Source organism: Trachymyrmex cornetzi, unplaced genomic scaffold (assembly GCF_001594075.2).
Source record: "Trachymyrmex cornetzi isolate Tcor2-1 unplaced genomic scaffold, Tcor1.1 scaffold21, whole genome shotgun sequence".
Lineage (NCBI taxonomy): Eukaryota > Metazoa > Arthropoda > Insecta > Hymenoptera > Formicidae > Trachymyrmex > Trachymyrmex cornetzi.
This window is the reverse complement of record NW_017296741.1, coordinates 1,752,376-1,774,102: the sequence shown is the minus strand read 5'-3', so window position 1 is coordinate 1,774,102 and position 21,727 is coordinate 1,752,376. Positions and strand designations below refer to the sequence as shown.

The following is a 21,727-nucleotide window of genomic DNA, read 5'->3' as shown; positions in this document are numbered from 1 at the left end:
AATTTGATCGGATAATCTTATAAATCCGATCAAAATCAATCGGAAATATCTGTTTGTTACTTTTTGAATGGATAAAGCCCGGAAATTTTTCTCAGTGTAGCTGTATTTTCACTCTCTTTGAAATTTCACTCAAAAGAATTTAGAGAGTATTCTTTTTTATTTTAAATGCATCTATAATGCAACAATTTTTGTAGTTTTAATAAATTTTAATAATAAAAATATGCAATAATAGTTAAATTACATGTATAAGAAATTTTTCATGCATGAATATGTATGAACATACATAATATGATAAATTATATATGTTTATGACCATTTGTACATAAATATGCGATTACGAAAACGCTCTACATTATAAAACATTATGCATTGAATAATTTTTCCAGCAATACAGTATCACCTTTATAACACTCTAGATATTTATAACATTAATGTCAGTATTCATAAAATCATCGTGATGGTTATAAAGTTGTTGTTAAAGAGTATGCTGATGATTCGTTGCAGTGTTTAATCGTAATTTACGATAGAAGTGCATCTACGTAAGTTTCCTGCATATGCTGCAGCATATGCTGCTTTGCATTATCTTTTCCCTTTTCAGTATTTTTTCAAAGAGAAAGAAGGAAAATGAAACATAGTGTTACCATCGATACCTTTAACATGAATACATATACAACATGAACGGAGAATCGAGTCACTTAGAAACACTATTGATTTATCAACACAATTGAATTGTCTCTTTGCTCCTCTGCTCTTAACATTACATAACTATTTCACACCTCGAATTCATATCATTAAATATATACTCTTCATTCAAATAAGAGTCTTGTATTTCCTCCGTGAAAATATAACACATAGATAACTCACTTCTGCACAGTTAATAATGACTATTAATTAATGTATATATTTATATGTTCAGAATACATCAAATAACAGAAAACAAGTAGTTTAAATAATCTTGTATGTATATATAAAATACTCAAGTATTATTTATGAATAAAAAAGTTTATCAACGTAGAGAAATAATATACAAATGTTATTATGAAATATTACGGAATAATTAGTTACGAAATTATCAAAAAAACGAAATTTTTTATATCGAAAATGTAATTTTATGTACTGTGAAATTTGTATAAAGACATTTTAACTTATATTTTTTATGTTTAATATTAAAATAATATTTTATATTTATGAATGCAAATTGTTTTTCAAAGGCTATTTACACGCCAGTTTCTTTTTGTTTGATTGCATGTAGTAAATAAAAAGTAGATAGAGTTGATGACCAAGACCATTTACTTGTCATTGGATTCAATTTCGTGCCACGAATCGATCTTATTTCACAACCATCTGTAGAAAAAAGGAAAGGATTAAGAAATATTTATAATTGGTACGGACTTGTCAGATATATAAGTATATAGATATGATTTTTATGCAACAAATTGTTTTTTGATATTTTCTTAGAATTAACAAGAATCAAACTTACAATTCTTTAATATACATTGAACTTCATGTGGAGTAATAAATTTATTCCATGTGTGAGTACCACAAGGTATAATTTTGAAAATGTATTCGGATGCTATAATAGTAGACAACCAAGATGTTAAAGTTCTGTTTATCGTCGTTAGAAAAATCGACTTTCCAGGTTTCACAATTTTCACACATTCCTATACACAATATTTAGGAAACATTTAATTTTTATTTAATATTTATATTTAATAAATCTTTTATTATAATATTGTACCTTTAAAAATAGTTGTTGGTCTGATACATGCTCCAATACTTCAGAAGATATAACAGCATCATATGTGCTGTTTTCGCTCTCCTTATTAGCAAAATCTTCTATGGTTGTGTGAATGTAATTCACTTTTTCTGATATATTGCGATTCAATTTTACATGATCTTTAGCAACTTTTATTAACTTTTCCGATGCGTCTATTCCGGTTACTTGCGCTCCCGCTCTTGCTAAACTCTCAGCTAATATACCTCCACCACAGCCAACATCCATAATTTTTATTTTTTCTAATGGAAAATCTGGGTTTCGTATTTTGAATCCAGCATTTATCAGTCCGTCTTTCAAAAACTGTATTCTGAATGAATTGTATGAATGAAGAGGATTGTCATTCCACCAAAAGTTCTTCAAAAGAGTAAAATGTTCGATTTCCTTTTGATCCACAGTGGACATTGGTCTGGCGATTATATTAATACATATGATATTTAGTAATAATTCATAATAAATGGTCTATTTTTATTTAGTTGAACAAATACTATTATATGATATATTAAATAGGATATACATATAGGATGTATGATTTTGATCTCTAGTCATATGTTTTAAAGATAAGGAACTATAGATATCTAAGTAATTTAGGACATGATTAGATATATTTGTATTTACAAGAGATAGATTAAGTATATTACATAATTTACGATTTAATATATTTATTTAACACCGTACCTGTTTTGGAAAATGGTTCTCCACGATCTGTTAGTAAACTTGAAAGCCATCATGTTTGCATTGAAACACTTGCACCTACAGCTTAAAAAGCAAATTGCATCAACAATTCTTCGAAAACAATAAAAAAAAACACGCAAAGAATATGTCAAATTTTAATTTTATCACAAAATTCAGATAATATTGGATTTATCATTTAAAAAATAATGATACGTCAATTATAAAATACGTAGATAAAATTTAGAAAAAATTGTAAAAGAGCACAAATGTGGAAGTATTCAGATGAATTTCACTAATTTTATAATTTTGGAATCTTAAACATATTATTGATGATGATACATAGAAAAAATAAAAATAAACGACATGTGTACACTTTGTGATATTTCAATAAAAATTTAACTCTAAATTTAACTGCCTTTTTATACTTTTTCTTACGGAAACAACATACTGTTATACGGGGTTTTAAAAAAATCCGGAAACGCTAAAATATCTCGAAAACGATCGACTAATAATAATATATATGTATAAGCAAAATATATATTATAAGAAGCAGTTATGGAGTTGAAATGTACTTAATGGTGATAATAACTCGACTTTAGGTGGAGTACGCAAGGTCAATGAAGGTCTGTTTAAATTTTTTATATCCGTTTTTTTATATGCATATTGTAGCTTATTTCAAGAGTTTTCCAAAACATTATTTTTCTTAAAGTAGGTAAGTACATTTCGGATTATGAGGTTTGAAAATTACTCTCTAAATCTGAATCAGTGGATAGTCACTAATTAACCCAGTGGCATACTTGGCACTGATAATAATCAGTGAAGTTCAACTAAAAAAGGAAGAATTGTTTGTGAATTTAAAACGGTTAGCGTTAATATCAAAGGTCGCGCCATTCTTTTTCCGCAGCGCCTAGCGGTTACCGATATTAATTTTTAGTTTAGCAGTCGTCCGCCAGAGTCGCTCTCTCGGCCCTCTGCGATCGTCATGTCGAGCGCGAGTTTTTCCGTTTTGTTACTTTTTTTTCTTTATTCAGTACTCAATATTGTAACACGTATCTTAGACTGTCTGTATTAAAAGATTATGTTTTTCGCAAATTATTATTCACGAACCTCATTAAGGCATATAACCGCACGAACATTTTGGTCCTTCGAGCCGGATACAGGCAGAGGATACGCCAGTTTCTCGTCAAGTAAGGCCCTTTGCCCGGTGTCAATTTGCACAACATCAAGTCGTCGAAAAAGTTCAGCCATATTGCAATCGAGTGCGTGCACGCGGATGAATATAAGCTACATCTTATAGCATTCGTAGAAGTGAGCGTAAAAGCGCAGAAGACTCACAAGAGAAATCAAGACGGAAGATTCGTAGTATCACTCCCAGTCAAGGAGCAAATGAAGTGATTGGGAGATTCAAGAGAAATCGCTTGAACCAGAGGTTCAAGAGTTTGGAACGACGATTTAAATGCGACCCACAGCTTCAAGTTGAGTACAGTAAATTTATGTACCTGGTAATGGGGCATATGCGCGAACTTCCCGAACCAGTTCACAATGCATGGCCGCATTTTTACATGCCACATGATTGCATCATCAAGGAAGCCAGCAGCACAACCAAGTTGAGAGTTGTTTTTAATGCTTTTAGCAAAACTTTAACCGGAATCTCATTAAATGACGTCTTAATGATAGGACCCGTTCTACATCAAGACAGTGTTGCCATACTTCTGCGATTCCGCACCTACAAGCTTTAACATTCGATATAGAGAAGATGTATCGGCAAATTCGTATGGATACTGTGAGCAAACGTCACTACAAAGAATAGTATGAAGAGATGATCCCTCAGAAAATATAAAGACTTATGAGTTATTAACGTTGACTTACGGAACATCACCGGCGTCATTCATAGCAACGAAAGTCATTCAACAATTAGCGAAGCTCGAAGCTCATAAATCTCCAGAGGGAGCAGCGGTAGCACGCAGAGACTTCTACATAGACGATTTTATATCAGGAGCAGACACGTTGGTAGAGGCGATAGAAATTAGAGATCAGGTATCTGCATTGCTTGAAGCCGGAGGTTTTAAATTGCGAAAATGGGTCTCCAATAGCAAGAGTCTACTCGATGGGATGCGTAACACGTCATCAGACAATCAGCTACTTGAATTGGACAAATTTGGAGCGGCTAAAACTTTGGGTGTCAACTGGAATCCTGAAGAGGATGTATTTTAGTATAAATTCCAAATTCAAGCGTCGAATTCAAAGACTTACACCAAAAAAGAAGTTCTATCGCAAATCGCGCAGATCTTCGATCCCCTAGGCCTACTAGGTCCGGTTATCACCAGAGCGAAAATTTTAATGCAAAGGATTTGGAGAAGCAACGTAGATTGGGATAATCCATTACCTCCGAAAATCAACGCAGAATATTCAGGACTCGCTATATTCAGGGCCTATCGAGCGCTAGAGAGATCAGAGTGCCTCGCAGAATTAGGGGCGACTCTATGGAAGGAGACAATTACGTGGAGATCCATGGATTCGCAGATGCCAGTGAGAGCGCTTACGGCGCGTGTATATATCTCCGCAGTTTTAACGCAAATGGAACGCCGGAAGTGCACTTATTGTTAGTGTGCTCCAAGTCGCGGGTGGCTCCAATAAAGACATGATCGATGCCAAGGTTAGAGCTATGTGGAGCTCAGCTTTTGGTACAACTTGCAGAAAAAGTCAAGAAAGCATTATAAATTCGTATTAGCAAAGAATATTACTGGACTGACTCACTAATAGTTTTGTATTGGATCCGAGCTGTCAACAAGAAACTGCCAGTCTTTGTAGCACACCGAATGGGTGACATTCAGGATTCAACAACCGTCGAGGATTGGAGATATGTTCAAGGTAAAGAAAATCCTGCGGATTTGATTTCGCGAGGAGCTAGCATCAAGGATTTTATGGATTCGCGAATCTGGTGGAATGAACCTCAATTTGCATCAGAAGGACCTACCAGAGGAACGATACAAGCAGATCGATTATGATGAAGAATGGTTAGAAGACTTCGTTCTGAACATTAGCGAGAACACAAAATTTACATATACTGGGTCTGCAATGGAATTCTCAAGGTGACATGCTGGGAATTCTGGGACCAATCATCACTACTGCGAAGATTTTCATGCAACGATTGTGGGAACTCAAGATTGACTGGGACGAAACGTTACCCAGTGACATTCAAACGCAACGGGCTCGATACGAGGCAGAACTTCCTATTCTAAATCAAACTCAAATTTCACCAAAGGTCATCCATTACGATAACACAGAATTGGAGTTATGCGGCTTCGCCGATGCCAGCGAAAAAGTACGGAGTTTGCATTTACGTTAGAAGCAAGCTTTCGGAAAACCAATACAAGGTAAATCTGCTATGTGCAAAGTCTCGAGTCGCACCGCTGAAAAATCTATCTTTACCACTTGAATTGTGTGCAGCATTATTGCTAGCACAGCTAATGCACAAGGTTCTAGAATCCATAAGCATCACTTTCGCACGCATCTATTTTTGGTCAGACTCTATGATAGCGTTGTCATGGATAAAGGCGCCTCCTAGAAAATAGAGCATCTTTGTAGCAAATCGCGTGAGCGCGATTCAAGATATCTCCAATCCAAATAATTGGTTTTACGTGCACTCTTCACACAATCCTGCGGACATCATCTCAAAGGTATGTCACCATCATCATTACTTTCCACTGAATTGTGGTGGAATGGCCCGGTATGGCTTTCACAAGATGCAACTGAATGGTGCATTAGGAAGTCGTCAATGGAACAAGAGATACCTGAAGCAAGGGGGACGGCAACATCTGCAACCATACAGCAAGAAACCCCAGAAACATTCAATAGATATTCAACACTTAATAAATTAATACAGGTTCAAGCTTACATCTTACGTTTTATTCACAATTCCCGTCCTGACAAGTGCAAGCGTCGAGGGGATTTATCAACAATTGAAATTGACGCGGCTACACACTCATTGGTCAAGATGGTTCAGGCATCCGCCTTTTCAAGCGAACTCAGACAGCTGCTAAATCATCAATCACTACCAAGAAGTAGTAAACTTTTACCTCTTACACCCTTTCTCGACGAACAACAGATTTTACGAGTCGGCGGTAGGCTTCAAAGGGCTAATCTTCCGTACTCCGCAAGGCATCAGATGTTATTGCCATCAAATCATCCATTTACCAAACTCTTGATAGAAAATGAGCATTCGAGATTATTGCACCTTGGATCGCAAACAACTCTAGCGTCCATTCGTCAAAAATTCTGGCCGTTGAACGGCAGAAACATAGTTCGACTTACAATTAGAAAGTGCATCAAATGCTTTCGCAGCAATCCTTCAGTTATTCAGCCAATCATGGGCAATCTTCCCAGAGCCAGAGTTCAAGTTTCTCGACCGTTCGCACATGTGGGAGTAGATTTTTGTGGACCTTTCTATCTTCGCGAATCCAAACGGAGAAACTCAAAGACCAACAAATCATATGTGGCTATTTTTGTGTGTCTGGCAACTAGTGCACGTGGAAATGGCATTCGATCTCTCCGTTGAGGGATTTTTACATGTTTTAAGGCGCTTCATGGGACGTCGAGGCAAACCAAGCAATATTTACTCCGACAACGCTACAAATTTTGTAGGAGCAGATCGTGAGCTGAAGGAATTACACGAAATGTTCACTGAAGAACAGCGTAAATTAGCACAAGATTGTGCTACTCAAGGTGTATAATGGCATTTTATACCGCCTAGAGCTCCTCATTTCGGTGGGATATGGGAGGCTGCAGTCCGATCATTCAAAACTCACTTCAGGAAGGTGGTCGGTGAAACATTTATTAACGACAGACGAAATGCTAACCCTTTTAATTCAAATTGAATCTATTTTGAACTCCCGTCCCATCACCGTCCTTTCCAACGATCCTAACGATTTAACCTATTTATCTCCTGGGCACTTTCTCATCGGAGACGTTTTTACCGATGTTCCGGAACCGACTTTATTGAACATTCAAGATAGCAGACTTTCTCGCTGGCAAAGAGTTGATCAAATGCGTTAACATCTGTAGAAAAGATGGTCTAAAGACTATTTACATCAATTACAACAACGCACGAAGTGGAGAATTGAGGACATTAATGTGACTCCTGGAAACATGGTGCTTATTAAAGAAGATAATACGTTGCCGTTGCACTGGCCTCTCGGCAGAGTACTAGAAGTCCATCCTGGAGACGACGGCATTGTCCGAACAGCTACGATCAAAACGTCTAAAGGAATCTTTAAAAGATCAGCAAACAGACTGAGTTTGTTTCCTATGGAACAATAATTTTAATTTTACATCTGCTACAATTTTTTAATGATTTATTAGCGAATTTGTTGTGTTTGTGAATAATCTTATTATCTATGTTTCGTTTCAGTTACATGTTGTTGCATACGGTTTATATAACATTTTGAAAAGCAAGGCTTTCCAAGGCGGCCGGCATGTTTGAGTTTGAATTTATTCATGGCTTCTTCCGGGACCCATTGCGCCGCCAGGAAGCTACTAGATGGCGCGACTGAGATCATCGTCACTCTATTATACATTTTTGTTTGAGTAGTAGTAGTACGTTATAAGATGGCTGAACATGTAAGAGGCTGCGTGCAAGATAGTTCTCATTTTAGCGTAAAATAAAGCAGTTATTTTCTACAAGGGAAGATAACGCCGCGAGTTGTTAATCATTTTTTAAATCCTCGCGTGACACATAACAAGCGTTTAAAAGACTTTTTATAGAACAGTCGGTGAAATACTACTGATTTTCGAGGAAGCGTCTACGTTTACATCTCAAGTAGAAGCTATCCTTAATTCGAGACCACTAATAGCTATCTTATCTGATCCTAATGATATGAGTTACATTTCAGCAGGACATTTTCTTATTGACGACACTATGATGTCTTATCCAGAGCCTAAACTTATGCAAATACAAACAAACCGTTTGTCGAGATGGCAGCATCTAGAGCAAATGCGTCAGCATTTTTGGAGACGCTGGTCCAACGACTATTTGCTAAAATGGCATCGTAATCAGGGACCTCCCATTCAAATCGGATAGTTGGTAATTTGTCGAGAGGATGGAACCCCGCCCATAAAGTGGGTGCTCGGTAGAATCATGGAAACAAGTTCAGGAGATGACAATATTGTCAGAATTGCGATCGTCAAAACTGCGATCGTCAAAACTGCGACCGGTTCCTTTAAGACACCGGCTTCTAAACTAGCCATCTTGCCATTCAAAGAAAGCTCTAGCGCACTTAATGATTAAGATTGATACTCAATGTATTCCGAATTAGAATTCAGTTGTAAATATTCTTTTTTGTTCCGTGTTTGTTTTTGATAGATTCTATCAAGGCGCGCGGTATGTTTGTGAATTTAAAGCGATTAGCGTCAATATCAAAGGTCGCGCCATTCTTTTCCCGCAGCGCCTAGCGGTTACCGATATTAATTTTTAGTTTAGCAGTCATCCGCCAGAGTCGCGCTCTCTCGACCCTCTGCGATCGTCACGTCAAGCGCGAATTTTTCCGTTTTGTTACTTTTTTTTCTTTATTCGGTACTCAATATTGTAACACGTATCTTAGACTGTCTGTATTAAAAGATTGTGTTTTTCGCAAAAGTGTTATTATTCACGAACCTCATTAAGGTATGTAACCTCACGAACAAGAATGTTTGAACATTATATAGGTAACTAAAATACTAATATTTGCACGTTAATTTTCCAATACCATATTTATTAAATTTAAGAACTAAAACAAAGTTAATTAGATCACATAATAAATATTAGCTAAGGTTAGAGATCTCACATGTAATTCACTGATTACCAGTGGCATACTTGGCATATCAGTGATTATCCACTGATTCAGATTTAGAGAGTACAGTACACCGCCGGCATTTGTATTATCTAATCTAAAATGTTCGACTGACAGATAAAATCTTTTTGCATTTATTTAAGCCCAATTTCACAATTCACGGTTAGCTCTTAACCGAGGTTCAATTTATTTCTCAATTTTTTCCAGTTCTAGAATTGAAAAGAGATAATGAATAAGTAGAACCTCGGTTAAGAGTTAACTGTCAGTTGTGAAACTGGGCCTTAGAGTTTACTCTAAATACATAACACAGTCAAGGCCATTGGAGGACGTTATCTTATTTTTATTTTTAGTGTAAAAATGAAAATAAGAGGAACAACTTTCAATATCCTTGACATATATTTTGTCTCTAACTCTGCAATTAAAAATGGAGGGTTCCGTTTAAAAAATTCGAACTGATCTTCATTGATCTTATGGACCACTCTAACTAGGGTAACTCCGGTATATACGCCGCACCTATCAAAAACTTAATTTATTAAGTATTATTTATTATGTTTAAAGTAAACGAACTATATCTACTATTACGAAAAAAATATTAGAAATCCGAAATATTTATATTTTCTATTAAAAAATGAACTTTTTTTAAACCCTTGTATTTTTGCCGTATATCTTATAAGGGTGGGATATATGGCTGCTCATAGAGGGAGGGAGGGGAGTATGGCTCATAAAAAATTTACAAATAATGCATATCAACAAGACGTAAAATGACACAATAACTTATAAAATGCGTTTACAAAGTTTTATTAAGGAATAAAAATGATAAATATGTATATGAAGTAATAAATAATAATTACAATCTTCCCAGATGTATTACAAGTGTTATGATATGAGGTACATATTTCATGTAATGCGTTTATTGTATTTAGTGCACTGAATTCAATCTGCGCACTTTGTATGCTTTGGGCATAAATCCCGCCTGTTAAAAATGTCATATATCCTACACAGGTGGCATATATTAGACAACAAACTAAACAAAGAATACAAGAGTAAAGTACTTGTATTTTGTTTTATACAACATACTTTATTATTCCTCTACACTCATGTATCACGAAATAACCACTAAGTCTTTTGCACATTCTACTGTAATATTTTATGTAGATTATAATTTATGACGCTACTTAACACAGTGGCAAATCGATTCAATTCACAATAATTTCATTAATATTAACAGTAAGAAACTGAAATCATAACACAATACTAATATAACATAAAGGCATGTAACAAAGTAGTTGCGAGAAAATTGCCCCCACTCCTTCTATTTTTTCTGACTTCTGCGGCGTAAATCCCAGCGCGACGTATTTGCCGGAGTTACCCTATACTTTTAACTATACTCCACTCTAACTATACTTTTGATTACATCACACACTAATACCTTATGTTGGTTCATATTGGCATTATACACATCATTAGATATATTCTCTTATATTACAAAAAATATGTACATATGTAAAAATATTCTCATAATAAAAGTGAGAGAAATTATTACTTACATAAGTTGATAAACTTATAGTTGATAAGTTGATGGCTTGCGAAAAAAATTGTTGTAAATATCACACTGATTCACAATATTTCGTAAATTCACTATTTCAAAGTTTTTACGTGACTAACTCATGCTTTGCGTCACGTATAGTAGAGCAAACTTCAACGATTTTTATTTTATTTACAGCAATCAGTCTTCAAAATTGTAGGAACACCAATCCTATAGAAAAAAAGAGTCAGATGAGGCATGCGCCGAAAAATATTGAAGGTAGGTAGGCTACGAGAACTACGGAGAAAATTTTATATTAAGTTTTAATACAATTTTTTAAATTACACTTTACTATGTCTAGTATTTCCGATGGACCGTCACAATATGATTCCGACATAACTTTTACTATGGTAATATTAATTTTTATCAAATAATTATAATAAATAAAGTAATTATTTTGTTAAGGTGGTTGTAAGGGCATAAAACACATATATTAATATTTTCGCTTTAAACAAACTACATACTTACATGTGAAAGTTGTGTTTATAACATTCTGGTTTTATTGAGCAACACATTTTTAGGTTATTTATTTTATTTGTTATTAATTTTATTGTTATAAACAAAAATTGTTAAAATAATAAGAAAAATCTAAATGTTTTTATATAAATATATTAAGTACTAAACATGACTTATGCAAAATTTCATTGAGATTCACCATTAGTTTATAACAAATAACAAATTTTATTTATTTACCGAACAATTAATGTCTGCATCTCAAGATAACTTTACAAAAATATTGTTGAATTCCTAGAGTATTTATATAAAAAAATTGAGATTTTTATCATTATTTTATAATACATTTTCATATATTTATATTAGAGTACAAATTTAAAAAATATTACTACTTATTTAAATAACTTTTGATCCAGATGGTCAATTGTTTCTATTTTTTTTGTATTATTATTAAATGAAATTTAGAATAGTCTGTAATTTTTTCAAGTGGTTCTTAACATATTGCATTTGCCTTACAACCTCCTTAAACCAGTGCTTAAGCCATATTCTAACATGAAAACTGTTAATTTTTATGGTAGAGTAGACCGGGGAGTAAAGGGCCACACATTTTTTTGCTATAAAATAAAGAATATTTAACTCACACAGATCGTGTTGATATTTTTCGAAACTAGAGTCCTTTAACTATAAAATACATGCAAGAAAGTATGCATATATACCCTTCATTACAAAGATATCGTAAATTTTACAGAGGAAGTCATTCGGCTCTTCTTACCCCATATATGGGGCAAGAAGTTCCACATAATTGGGGTAAAAAGTACCAATACTAATATATTACGTTTGAATTTTCAGAGATAAAAATAGGTATATACTAGAGTTTTTTTATTATAAGGTGGGTTTTTATTATTAAGAGGGTTTTGGTAACAAAATTATAATAGAAATATTTCAGTTTTAACAGAAAATTAAATTATTAATGTTTTCTTAATCTAAGACAAACTTTGAAAAGAAGAAAACTAACTAGCACTATATCGTGGTCGAAAACAAATAAGAATAGTCTTTCCTCTTACACTTGATTTTTTAAGTCATTTTGATCTTAAAATAAAAAATTAAATCAGTCTTCCAATAATGGATGATTATAACGAATTTGAAAAAATATTTGTTATAAAAGATAATTAAGCGATAAAATCATTCGTCATCATTAGGATTACAGTAATATAGACGCGTCGAATAAGCCTAATTTCATCAAAATCGGAGATGAAAGTCGCATTCTGAATAATTTACCTGTCTCTCTGCGTAACGAACACCACTAATGCTAATTCTACAATGAGTCGATAATCGAAAGTAATCGGTAACGTTTCGTACTATTAGCTTATTGGTCAATTTCACTGATAAGATTATCGACTTAGGATTATCGACTTGTTATAGAATCAACATTAACGAATACAGAGCAACCATGGCACTTTTACCCCAACAACCATATGGCACTTTTTACCCCAACAAGTCACGTAAACTTTGCGGCATTGTTATTAAAAAACTATAACAGTTAAATCTTTAAGTCTCGCTAGTCAAGTATGCGAGGTCGATGGAATTTCTCCTGCACTGCTTCTAAACTCTGAGTTTAAAGTGTTGGCAGGTTAAGAAAATAAGAACTTCGGACAGCTACGTCCGTCCCCAGAGAGAAATTAGGAAAAAAGGCGCTGATTCCCGCGGAACCAGAATTTTTATACTAATCACCCCCGATTACTAAAGTTCGGATTGGTGGAATAGGTTTTGTTAACTACACTCAGAAAAAAGTTTTGTTGATATGTGACCAACAAAAAGTTTTTCGTTGTCCTAACCAAAATTTGGTTATGCTAATCAAATTTTTGTTAGGATAACATAAAGTTTTTGTTAGAATATGTGAATAACAAAAACTTTTATGTTATCCTAACAAAAATTTGATTAGCATAACCAAATTTTGGTTAGGACAACGAAATATTTTTTGTTGGTCACATATCAAAAAAACTTTTTTCTGAGTGTGGCGGAATTTTCTAGTGAATGCCTTATTACCGAGATACAAGGGGTGGACCTTTTTCCCCGGGGACCTTTACTCCCCGGGGGGAGTCTGCCCTACGCAAATAAAATTTGCTAGGTATATATTTTTTACTTATCTTTGCAATACTAACTTTTATTCAACAAGTTGTGATTTTGTAATAAAAAATTTTTACTATGAAGAAGTGTAAAAATTACGTTGCATTATTGTTTTTAAAAAAATAACTATAGCATTTAAACTTATAATTTACATGATATCCTTAGCTACTACCACTTTATAGTAATTTTAAATATAAAATTTTCTCCGTGTATAAAAATACTTACTATACACAGAGAACTCTACACTGAACCAAAAATGTACGTAAATACAATAAAAGTATTCATTGGTATTGATAAAAAATTCATTAAAATTGGTCCAATGAACAATTTTATTCCTATAATGATTTAGGTTTTATAAAATGATCAATTTGAGTTATTAAACTATTAAGAATTCATTGTGACAATGAATATATACATTAAAATAGTCTGCCATGGATTTATTATAATAACCAAAAACTTTATTCATTCACAATGAATAATATCATTAAATCATGCATTAAACTTTATTGTTTTTAATGCGTTTATTGAGCTAATGTACAGACTTTATTAACTAATAAAAAAATGCGTTAATATAATGAATGTATTTTATCACTTCTACAAAATTTTATAATAGACATTTAATAAATGAATTTATTAAGTATATGAACATATTTGTTGGAAGAATGAACTTTTTCATTGATTTAATTAAATGTTATATTAAGTTATGATATATTCAAGTACAGCATATTAATAAACAGTGATTTGTTATATTAATAAATCCAGTTATTAGCTAATAAAAAATACTCAATAAAATATTCATAATATCTATTAAAAGTTCATTATATCAATGAATTTAAAGTCAGTAAATGTCATTCATTGATATTATGAATAACATTTTTTTCAGTGTATAGCTTATACTTTACGAGTTTATATGTTTATGATATATTTCCACATATTTCCATTATTTTGTTATCGGTATGAATATTTTTACATTAAGTATGTGCTGATATGATAACACTGTTCGGGGAGCGCGCTATCAATGTCATTTTCATTCTATTTTCATCGTCCATTAAACATGAAGGATAGTATGACACAAATAGTGCTAATAGCGTCTCTCCGAACTCATTCTGTATAATCGAATCAAAATATTTGACTAGTATCTTCGAAAGCGGGGGATTTAAACTATGAATTATGGAAAATATTATATGAAAACACAAACTATTAGCCAAATAATCTTATTAAAATTTGTAAAAATTAGGAGAACCTTTTTTTTTTGAATATCATATTGTACTGTTGCAAAATATATATTGAATGTAATTAACTGTAAGTTTGAAATACATAAATTATTAAAACACTAAATATTGATTTTATACCTCAATCTTCCAGTGTATTTTAAATATATCATCTAAAAAAATTTATTTTATTTATTATAAATTTTATGCATATGCACAATATGCATATAGTACATCTAGTCAGTAATGTGATTGCAGTACATAATTGATAAATAATAAAAAAAACATTCTATTTTATAGTAAAGAATAGCACTCTCTGAAAATTCTCTACACGCTAACTTTATTTTTGTTTGATCGCATGAAGCATACACTGAGCATATACTTATCAACCCATTTAGTTAAATCAACCAAAGATTTGTTTGCCCATATCCAAATAAGAAATTAATTGATGCAATAAAATAATTTAGTTGAAGCAAAGCATTTAGTTATTGTAACATTTTACTTGTTTCTGATAAACATTGACATCTGATAAAGTTATTTACAATAATCAAATGTTTGGCTTCAACTTAATTATTTTATTGCATCAATCAAGGATTTGTTTGCCCATATCCAAACAAGAAATTAATTGATTCAACTAAATGGGTTTCTCAGTGTATATAAAGTAGATACACTGGACACGTCGTCTTGTTATTGGATTAAATTTCATACCATTAATTAATCTCGTTTCGCAATCATCTGTAAAAGAAAAGGATTAAGAAACGTCCAAGGAATCTAATCGTATCGTGTGAATGCACTAAGAATGTCAATTAATTCTCAACGATATCCGCGACGATTAATTTAATTCACAGCGAAGCGAATATTCTTTTCCTTTTCTTTGCTTCTTTTTCATCTTTCTCTGTCTCTTTTCCTTCGTTTCTTCGGCGATATTGCTATAATAGTTAACTCAAATAGACCTATTTTAACGAGCGCGCACGTTTTTAATAATACGTTGTGAAATGACCTCGTACCGATTCGCGAAAGATAGCCGTTTCGGAATATCCATATATGAATACGTCACTTGGAGAGAGCACGCATGCATGATCGATGGGTCGCTCGATCGGTGTAACCCGCGTTCACGTGCTTACCTGAAGCGGACTCGCTATTAATAAGCTACTAATGGAATCTCGACTTACGTAGGCGGACTAATACATTATCGAGGTAGAGGCCTACTGACAGATCGGTCGGTTAGTCGATCGATGTATGGATGTGCTCACGATCTTCCCTGGTTCATGTACATACTTTAATAATAATTAACACACGTGTTAAACTTTCTCATTTCTTTTCAGTGTGGAAAAAGCAATAGTTTTAATGATCGCATCGTTCAATTGGCGCTTGTGTCGTGTGCTTCATGTATCCCACGTTGAAATTTATTCTTTTAACGCGAGTGGTTTACGAATAAAACATTAAAAAAATTAATGTAAAACGGAATTAATACTGCTTTTCGATCTGATATTAGTATAGGTTTACCGTTCGAATTCAATCGACCACGTCGCAGATTGCGCAAATGTAATCGTGATGGTTAAAAGATTAAACGCAAAATGTATATGAATTATTCTTGGTGCTGCGTGCAATATGCAGCTCAAATTTGAGTTGGTTTGCGACGCGCGTTTAACGCGAGTGGTATATAACGTAGCGTGTTATTTTACTTTGATATTTGACGTGAGCGATAATGCGGCATGATAAGGTAGACATTACATGAAACGTTGCAATAATAATCGAGCGTGTGTTTGTCATTAATTATACGACTTTTCAAAGGCAGTAGAACGAATTACAACGTGATCGAGAAGTGGTTGGCGCAGTTTACATAGGTTACCGCACGAAGGAAATCCGTGGGAACCTATCATTTCGCAGTAATTTCTCGCCACATTGGTGGTGATCCGCGTAAACGACCGGATGAAATGCTTCCCATCAGATTAATTGAATTAATTAGTCACAAATGCGCTCTTGGTATCAATGCATCGTGAGCGCATCAAGAGTGACATCTTTCATTCTCTGCAGGCTGTATCTAGCTTTCCTCTAGAAATCCGTATTATATTCCCTCACGGAAAAAAATATTTGGTCGAATTAATTAGAATTCTGGTAGAAAATGATCCAGAATTCTAGTTGAATCTACAAAATTTCTAGTTAAATCTATTAAAATCCTAGTTGAAATAACCAACATTTAGTAGATTTAATCAGAAATCTATAGTAGACTTAACCAAAATTCCGGATCGCTTATTTTCCACCAGTATTTCAGTTAATTGCAACAAACATTTTTTTCCGTGTTTAAATCTGCATTAAATGTGAAATACAGTTTGCGAGAATAAAATTATTTTATATATTTTCTAGTAGTTCCTTCGATATTTTTCGGTATTAAAAAAATAGTTTAATATTTAAATAAAGATAAGTAATAAATGTTTATAAATAAAATTAAAGGAATAGTTCAGTTTAAGTAAAAATAAACTTTTACAAATAAAGGGTTTGAAAAATAAACGTTTATGGATTTATAGATATTTATTTAAAAAGGTAAATAGAAATATCACTATCTCTTTTTCAACAAGTGGTTATAATTCCCCTCTATGGATCTCGGTTGCGAAAATCGAGAGCCATCCAAGTGCGACTTTCCTAATCGCGGACATCTGGACGGTGAGTGCTATGTAACGCGCTGCGCAAATTGGGTCGACGGGTGTCCTCAGGATTGGATGAGAGAGAAAGTGTTGCTTCTGAAAGCGTCGGCGGATGCAGCGTTGGTGCATAGGCTCTCCCACACCGTAGCCTCTCGTTCGAACATGTGCTGCAGTCGGTGCGGAGCGGAGCGACGCCTACTTGCGCGCCGCGGGTGGTCGCGTTTTCCGCGCGCTAACTTTTCCGCGTTTACTCGCGTGACTCGATCATTGGCGGACGCTTTATTATTCCTCTGCCGCGTGGTGTTTGCGAAATCGTCATCGGCTAGACGCGACGAACAGCGATCTTGCGAAAGTGTTCCGTGATCGCGAGGTACAACGATAGAATCTGATCGTTTCCGACAGTCCGCAATGACACGTAATTATTTATTTAGATGCGCCGATTTATCGACATTTTTTTTCACATTGTTTGTTTTATATACATAGAAGATTACGAGATATCGCTGGTACTTGTTATAGAAGCTTTCTCGTATTGAAATCGATATCTCTGTCATTTAATGTCTATGACGCGGCAGGATCGAACGCACCGGGGCCAACCGGCACCATAGAATCAAACCGGAGAATCGGCATGACTTGGCTGGACCCTGAGGAACGCGCGACCGAGCCGCGTTCGTTACAGGTGTTCGATCGCGTTCTCCGCGGCTAATCGGCCTGCACGATCTTATCAAGGAAAAATTCACCGCGAATGCCGGCAAGACCTAACGAAGTTACTCCACGTGACATCGCCAAGCATTCGCACATACCGCGAATGCAACCAACCGCGAGAAAGGCGAGAGAGGACATTGGACTACGCATTGATATTGAATGGCGCGTCTCACGATGCGATTCTGTACGATAAAGACACGATTAATGATCGTGATTAAACGAGCGATTTTTCGGCGACGGTGATAAGGCCACCTCGGCGACTCTCGTGATTGCCGTGCGCGATTTCAAAACCAGTATCAAATCAGCAGTTAGGAAGGGAAGAGAAAATAGGGAGAACTTCTATTTGTGCCGTGCGAGACGAAGATTCCTCTCTCCGAGCTCATCCGTGGATGACTTATAATTTTCTACTTTGTAAGAGATACTTGCGTCGCGCAGAAATTACTCCTCGACGTCGATTTATCGCGCAGGTACGCTCTCGTGCTAATTTATCAGCGGGTACAAGATTACGTGATTTTTCCTTCGTACCTTGATAAGAGGACATAGTTGGGTTCGCTCACCCTTTTACACTGTCGAGATTTGTTCTCAAAAATAAGAACGATGTAATCCTGGGATATTATTCTATTAATGAAATATCCCAAGATTTTTTTTATATCGTTCTTGTTTTTGAGAATTTCTGAGAATTCTCTATCCTTTTGTTGGCCAGAATATTTAAATACAACCCCCACATTCTTAAACTTTTAACAACATTAATGATATCATTATAGTGTTATTATAATTGAAAAAATTATTATAATTACAGTTACTATAATTGTAAAAATTACCATAATTACAGAATATTCGTTGCATGAATATTCATGTAATGAATAAAGGAGGTTTACTTATACTTCTTGACTCTAACAGATTTTCAGTTTAAAATAGTTGTAGACTAATGAAAAAGGTAAACACCTCCGTATTAATTAATAAAGTATGCTTGAATTTACAGTTTGCACATATTTCTTGTGAAAAAATAACGTTTGAGTTTTAACAACCAATTGTGTCGAAATCAATTTATTTCTAAATGAAAACTTTTTGTAATATAATTTTTGTTCTATGTATATGTCTCATGAAATAATCCCGTAATAATTACAGGCATACAAAAAAAAAGTACCCTGTGCTGGGGTGGAGACCCAGCTATTCTTATGTATTTTGAGTCGCTGAATACGAATCTGACATCAAAATAGGACTATCCAGGATAAATTTTTAATTTAGAGCGAAAAAATGGGGCAAAAATGGGAAAAAATGGGTTATTTTTCCGCTCTAGATTGAAAATTTACCCTGGATGTTCGTATTTTTATGTCAGATTCGTATTCAGCGACTCAAAATACATAAGAGTAGCTGGATCTCCACTCCAGCATAGAGTACTTTTTTTGTGGGCCTGTGTTATTATATACTATCATACATCGATAGGTACGACCGTATGGACTAATGCCGCGCACAAAAAATGTGTTGATAAGTCATACGCATTTAGGAACCTTAATCTGTTTGAGTAATGTGCGACGTGGGGTGAAAAGTGATTTTGCACTAATGATTTACGCAGCCTAGGGATCAAACAGCCATTATATTGCATATTGCTAAAAACAAATTTATGGCATATGTGGAAGAAAGATATTAGAAGTAATAGGATTATTATGTAATATAACTGTTCCAAACCACAAGTCCGGTGATGTTACTGCATCAATTGGTCATGCAATTTGCATTCAGAAGAAAAACTGGGAGAAAATGACAGAAAGAGAGAGAGAGACAGAGAGAAAGACAGAGAAAAAAATAAAAGGGACGGCTTCTAGCAGCGCAGTTATACCGCGAGCGGTATGCGCGAAATGCCGTTTGTGGCTGCACACATACGGAACCGGAATGTCAGTGGACGAGATTCCACTGGTCGACGATTTTCCTCGGACGCGCGGCGGGAAAAGAGGATACTCGAGGACATACTGAAGGTATTCCGCGACGGGGAATACTTTCCGGTGATATACGGGAGCGAATAACAGATAGGCAATTTAATGGTCACGTTGTAGAGAATACGTGTTACAAATAGATACATCGAAACTTCTGTTTTTATAAAGGAGGATGTTAAAAAGAGGCCGATTTTTGTCCACAAAGGTGTAAGGCATAGCAATTTTTGTAGATTTTGACCTCCTGAATACGATAATGTTAATAATAAGTTCGGAATCGATAGAGAACATTTTGAAAAATGAGCACGAACGTGATACATTTAAAGAAATTTCAATATTATTGTTTACTTTTTAAAGTGTTTTCCAGATGCCACGAACTAATAATTTTATTATATTTATAGGAGGTCAAAATCTATAAAAAACATTGTTTCCTTTATTTATAAATTCTTTTGGGCAAAAATCTAACCTTTTTTAATATCCTCCAAAAAAGGACAGATTTTTGCCCAAAAAAATGTAAGTAAAAGGAATAGTATTTTTTGTAGATTTTGACCTCCTGAGTATAATAAAATTATTAAAAAGTTCGTGGCATTTGGGGAACACTTCGAAAAGTAAGCAAGAATGTTGAAATTTGTTTAAATATATCATGTTCATGCTTAATTTTCAAGGTGTGCCCTATCGATCCCGAACATGTTATTAACATTATCGTTATTCAAGAAATCAAAATCTATAAAAAAAAAACGCTATTTCTTTTATTTACACCTTTGTGGGCCTCTTTTTAACATCCTCCTTTGCTCATTTAAAAACAGTGATGCGTTTCAACAGTACAAAAGAAGATAAGATTGCACGAGAATTTTTGTTAAAAAAATTTTTTTCAGAGAGGGGGTGTGTGATTTATTAGTTTCTTATAATTGCAAAATTCTCGAAAGACACTAGGCATACATATGAGATAAGAATTATAACCAGTGTCCATTCGACGCGTTGTCGCGATAATGACTGATATTCACTGTTGAACGGTTGGATCCTGCGTCGTCGATTGATAGCTGTGGCTAGAAACAGGCTGTGTTCTTGTGCTCCTGGCATGGTACACGGGATAGTTAAAGCATCACTCTCTCACGGCCCCGAGACGAAGCGCGACACTTCGGCGTGTATCGCGTAATAGACCGCGAGCGCTCGGTAATTTTCTGCTAATAACTCGCTAGCCTTTGGCCTCACATGAACCACCGGGTATAAAATTGTCGGTGAACTCGTCGTACATGTGCCTTCGCTCCGACCATCGTCCAGCCAACAGCGGAAATGGTATTCCATATATTCAGCTAGTGCAACGTTTTACATGTTTCATAGATAAAAATTAATTGTGCTACCGATATCTATTTTTTTCAAATTTTGTTGGGGAAGATAAACATAATTTATATTTCGTCTCACAGCCACGCCAGGAAAGTAAAAAAAATCGCAGTTTTTTATACAACGAGGAATCAGAAATCTGCATTTATAACGATCTTTCTGATTTTTATATATACTTCCTATAGGACAAAAAGTTGTGCGAGGAATGTAGATTATTTCAGTTTTTTGCGATATTGGATGAATGAAAGAAAATTGTAATCACGTATTCGAAGCGAATATCTCGATGAAGTTATATGGTCACGACATCGCTTGTAACGACATCGCTTGTAACGATAGTGAGATCAAATCACAAACATAAAAGAAAAAGAAATAATCTAAAGTTGAAAAATAACCGTTTAATGTGGTCAACAAAAAAATGGTAAAACGCCTAAGCACAGTTCATGCTGTATTCCGTTTCTA

At 34.4% G+C, this 21,727-nt stretch overlaps 3 protein-coding genes across 3 annotated transcripts; 2 read left to right on the top strand and 1 right to left on the bottom strand.

Moving 5' to 3' along the window:
• Positions 1 to 1,198: 1,198 nt before the first annotated feature.
• LOC108759888 (ubiquinone biosynthesis O-methyltransferase) lies at positions 1,199 to 2,505 on the bottom strand. The gene is made up of 4 exons (XM_018505561.1): positions 2,446 to 2,505; positions 1,739 to 2,236; positions 1,481 to 1,661; positions 1,199 to 1,344 (listed from the first exon to the last, which is right to left on the bottom strand). The coding sequence occupies exons 1-4, from the start codon at positions 2,503 to 2,505 to the stop codon at positions 1,217 to 1,219; spliced, it is 867 nt and encodes a 288-aa protein (XP_018361063.1). The 3' UTR covers positions 1,199 to 1,216.
• Positions 2,506 to 3,954: 1,449 nt separating this feature from the next.
• On the top strand, positions 3,955 to 5,457 carry LOC108759865 (uncharacterized). Its single transcript, XM_018505525.1, has 5 exons — positions 3,955 to 4,062; positions 4,127 to 4,232; positions 4,344 to 4,654; positions 4,736 to 5,051; positions 5,213 to 5,457. The coding sequence occupies exons 1-5, from the start codon at positions 3,955 to 3,957 to the stop codon at positions 5,455 to 5,457; spliced, it is 1,086 nt and encodes a 361-aa protein (XP_018361027.1).
• Positions 5,458 to 6,131: 674 nt separating this feature from the next.
• Positions 6,132 to 7,768, top strand: LOC108759864 (uncharacterized). Its single transcript, XM_018505524.1, has 2 exons — positions 6,132 to 6,875; positions 7,514 to 7,768. The coding sequence occupies exons 1-2, from the start codon at positions 6,132 to 6,134 to the stop codon at positions 7,766 to 7,768; spliced, it is 999 nt and encodes a 332-aa protein (XP_018361026.1).
• Positions 7,769 to 21,727: the final 13,959 nt, after the last annotated feature.

Excerpts from the sequence above, each read along its gene's own strand:
- LOC108759864 (XM_018505524.1), top strand. The coding sequence starts at position 6,132 with ATGTCACCATCATCATTACTTTCCACTGAATTGTGGTGGAATGGCCCG. Across the intron at positions 6,876-7,513 it reads GACCGTTCGCACATGTGGGA|AAAAGATGGTCTAAAGACTA; the intron begins GTAGATTTTTGT and ends TAACATCTGTAG.
- LOC108759888 (XM_018505561.1), bottom strand. The coding sequence starts at position 2,505 with ATGATGGCTTTCAAGTTTACTAACAGATCGTGGAGAACCATTTTCCAA. Across the intron at positions 1,662-1,738 it reads ACCAACAACTATTTTTAAAG|GAATGTGTGAAAATTGTGAA; the intron begins GTACAATATTAT and ends TATTGTGTATAG. Across the intron at positions 1,345-1,480 it reads TCAATGTATATTAAAGAATT|ATGGTTGTGAAATAAGATCG; the intron begins GTAAGTTTGATT and ends TTTTTTCTACAG.
- LOC108759865 (XM_018505525.1), top strand. The coding sequence starts at position 3,955 with ATGGGGCATATGCGCGAACTTCCCGAACCAGTTCACAATGCATGGCCG. Across the intron at positions 4,063-4,126 it reads GCAGCACAACCAAGTTGAGA|GACCCGTTCTACATCAAGAC; the intron begins GTTGTTTTTAAT and ends TCTTAATGATAG. Across the intron at positions 4,655-4,735 it reads ACTGGAATCCTGAAGAGGAT|ATCTTCGATCCCCTAGGCCT; the intron begins GTATTTTAGTAT and ends CAAATCGCGCAG.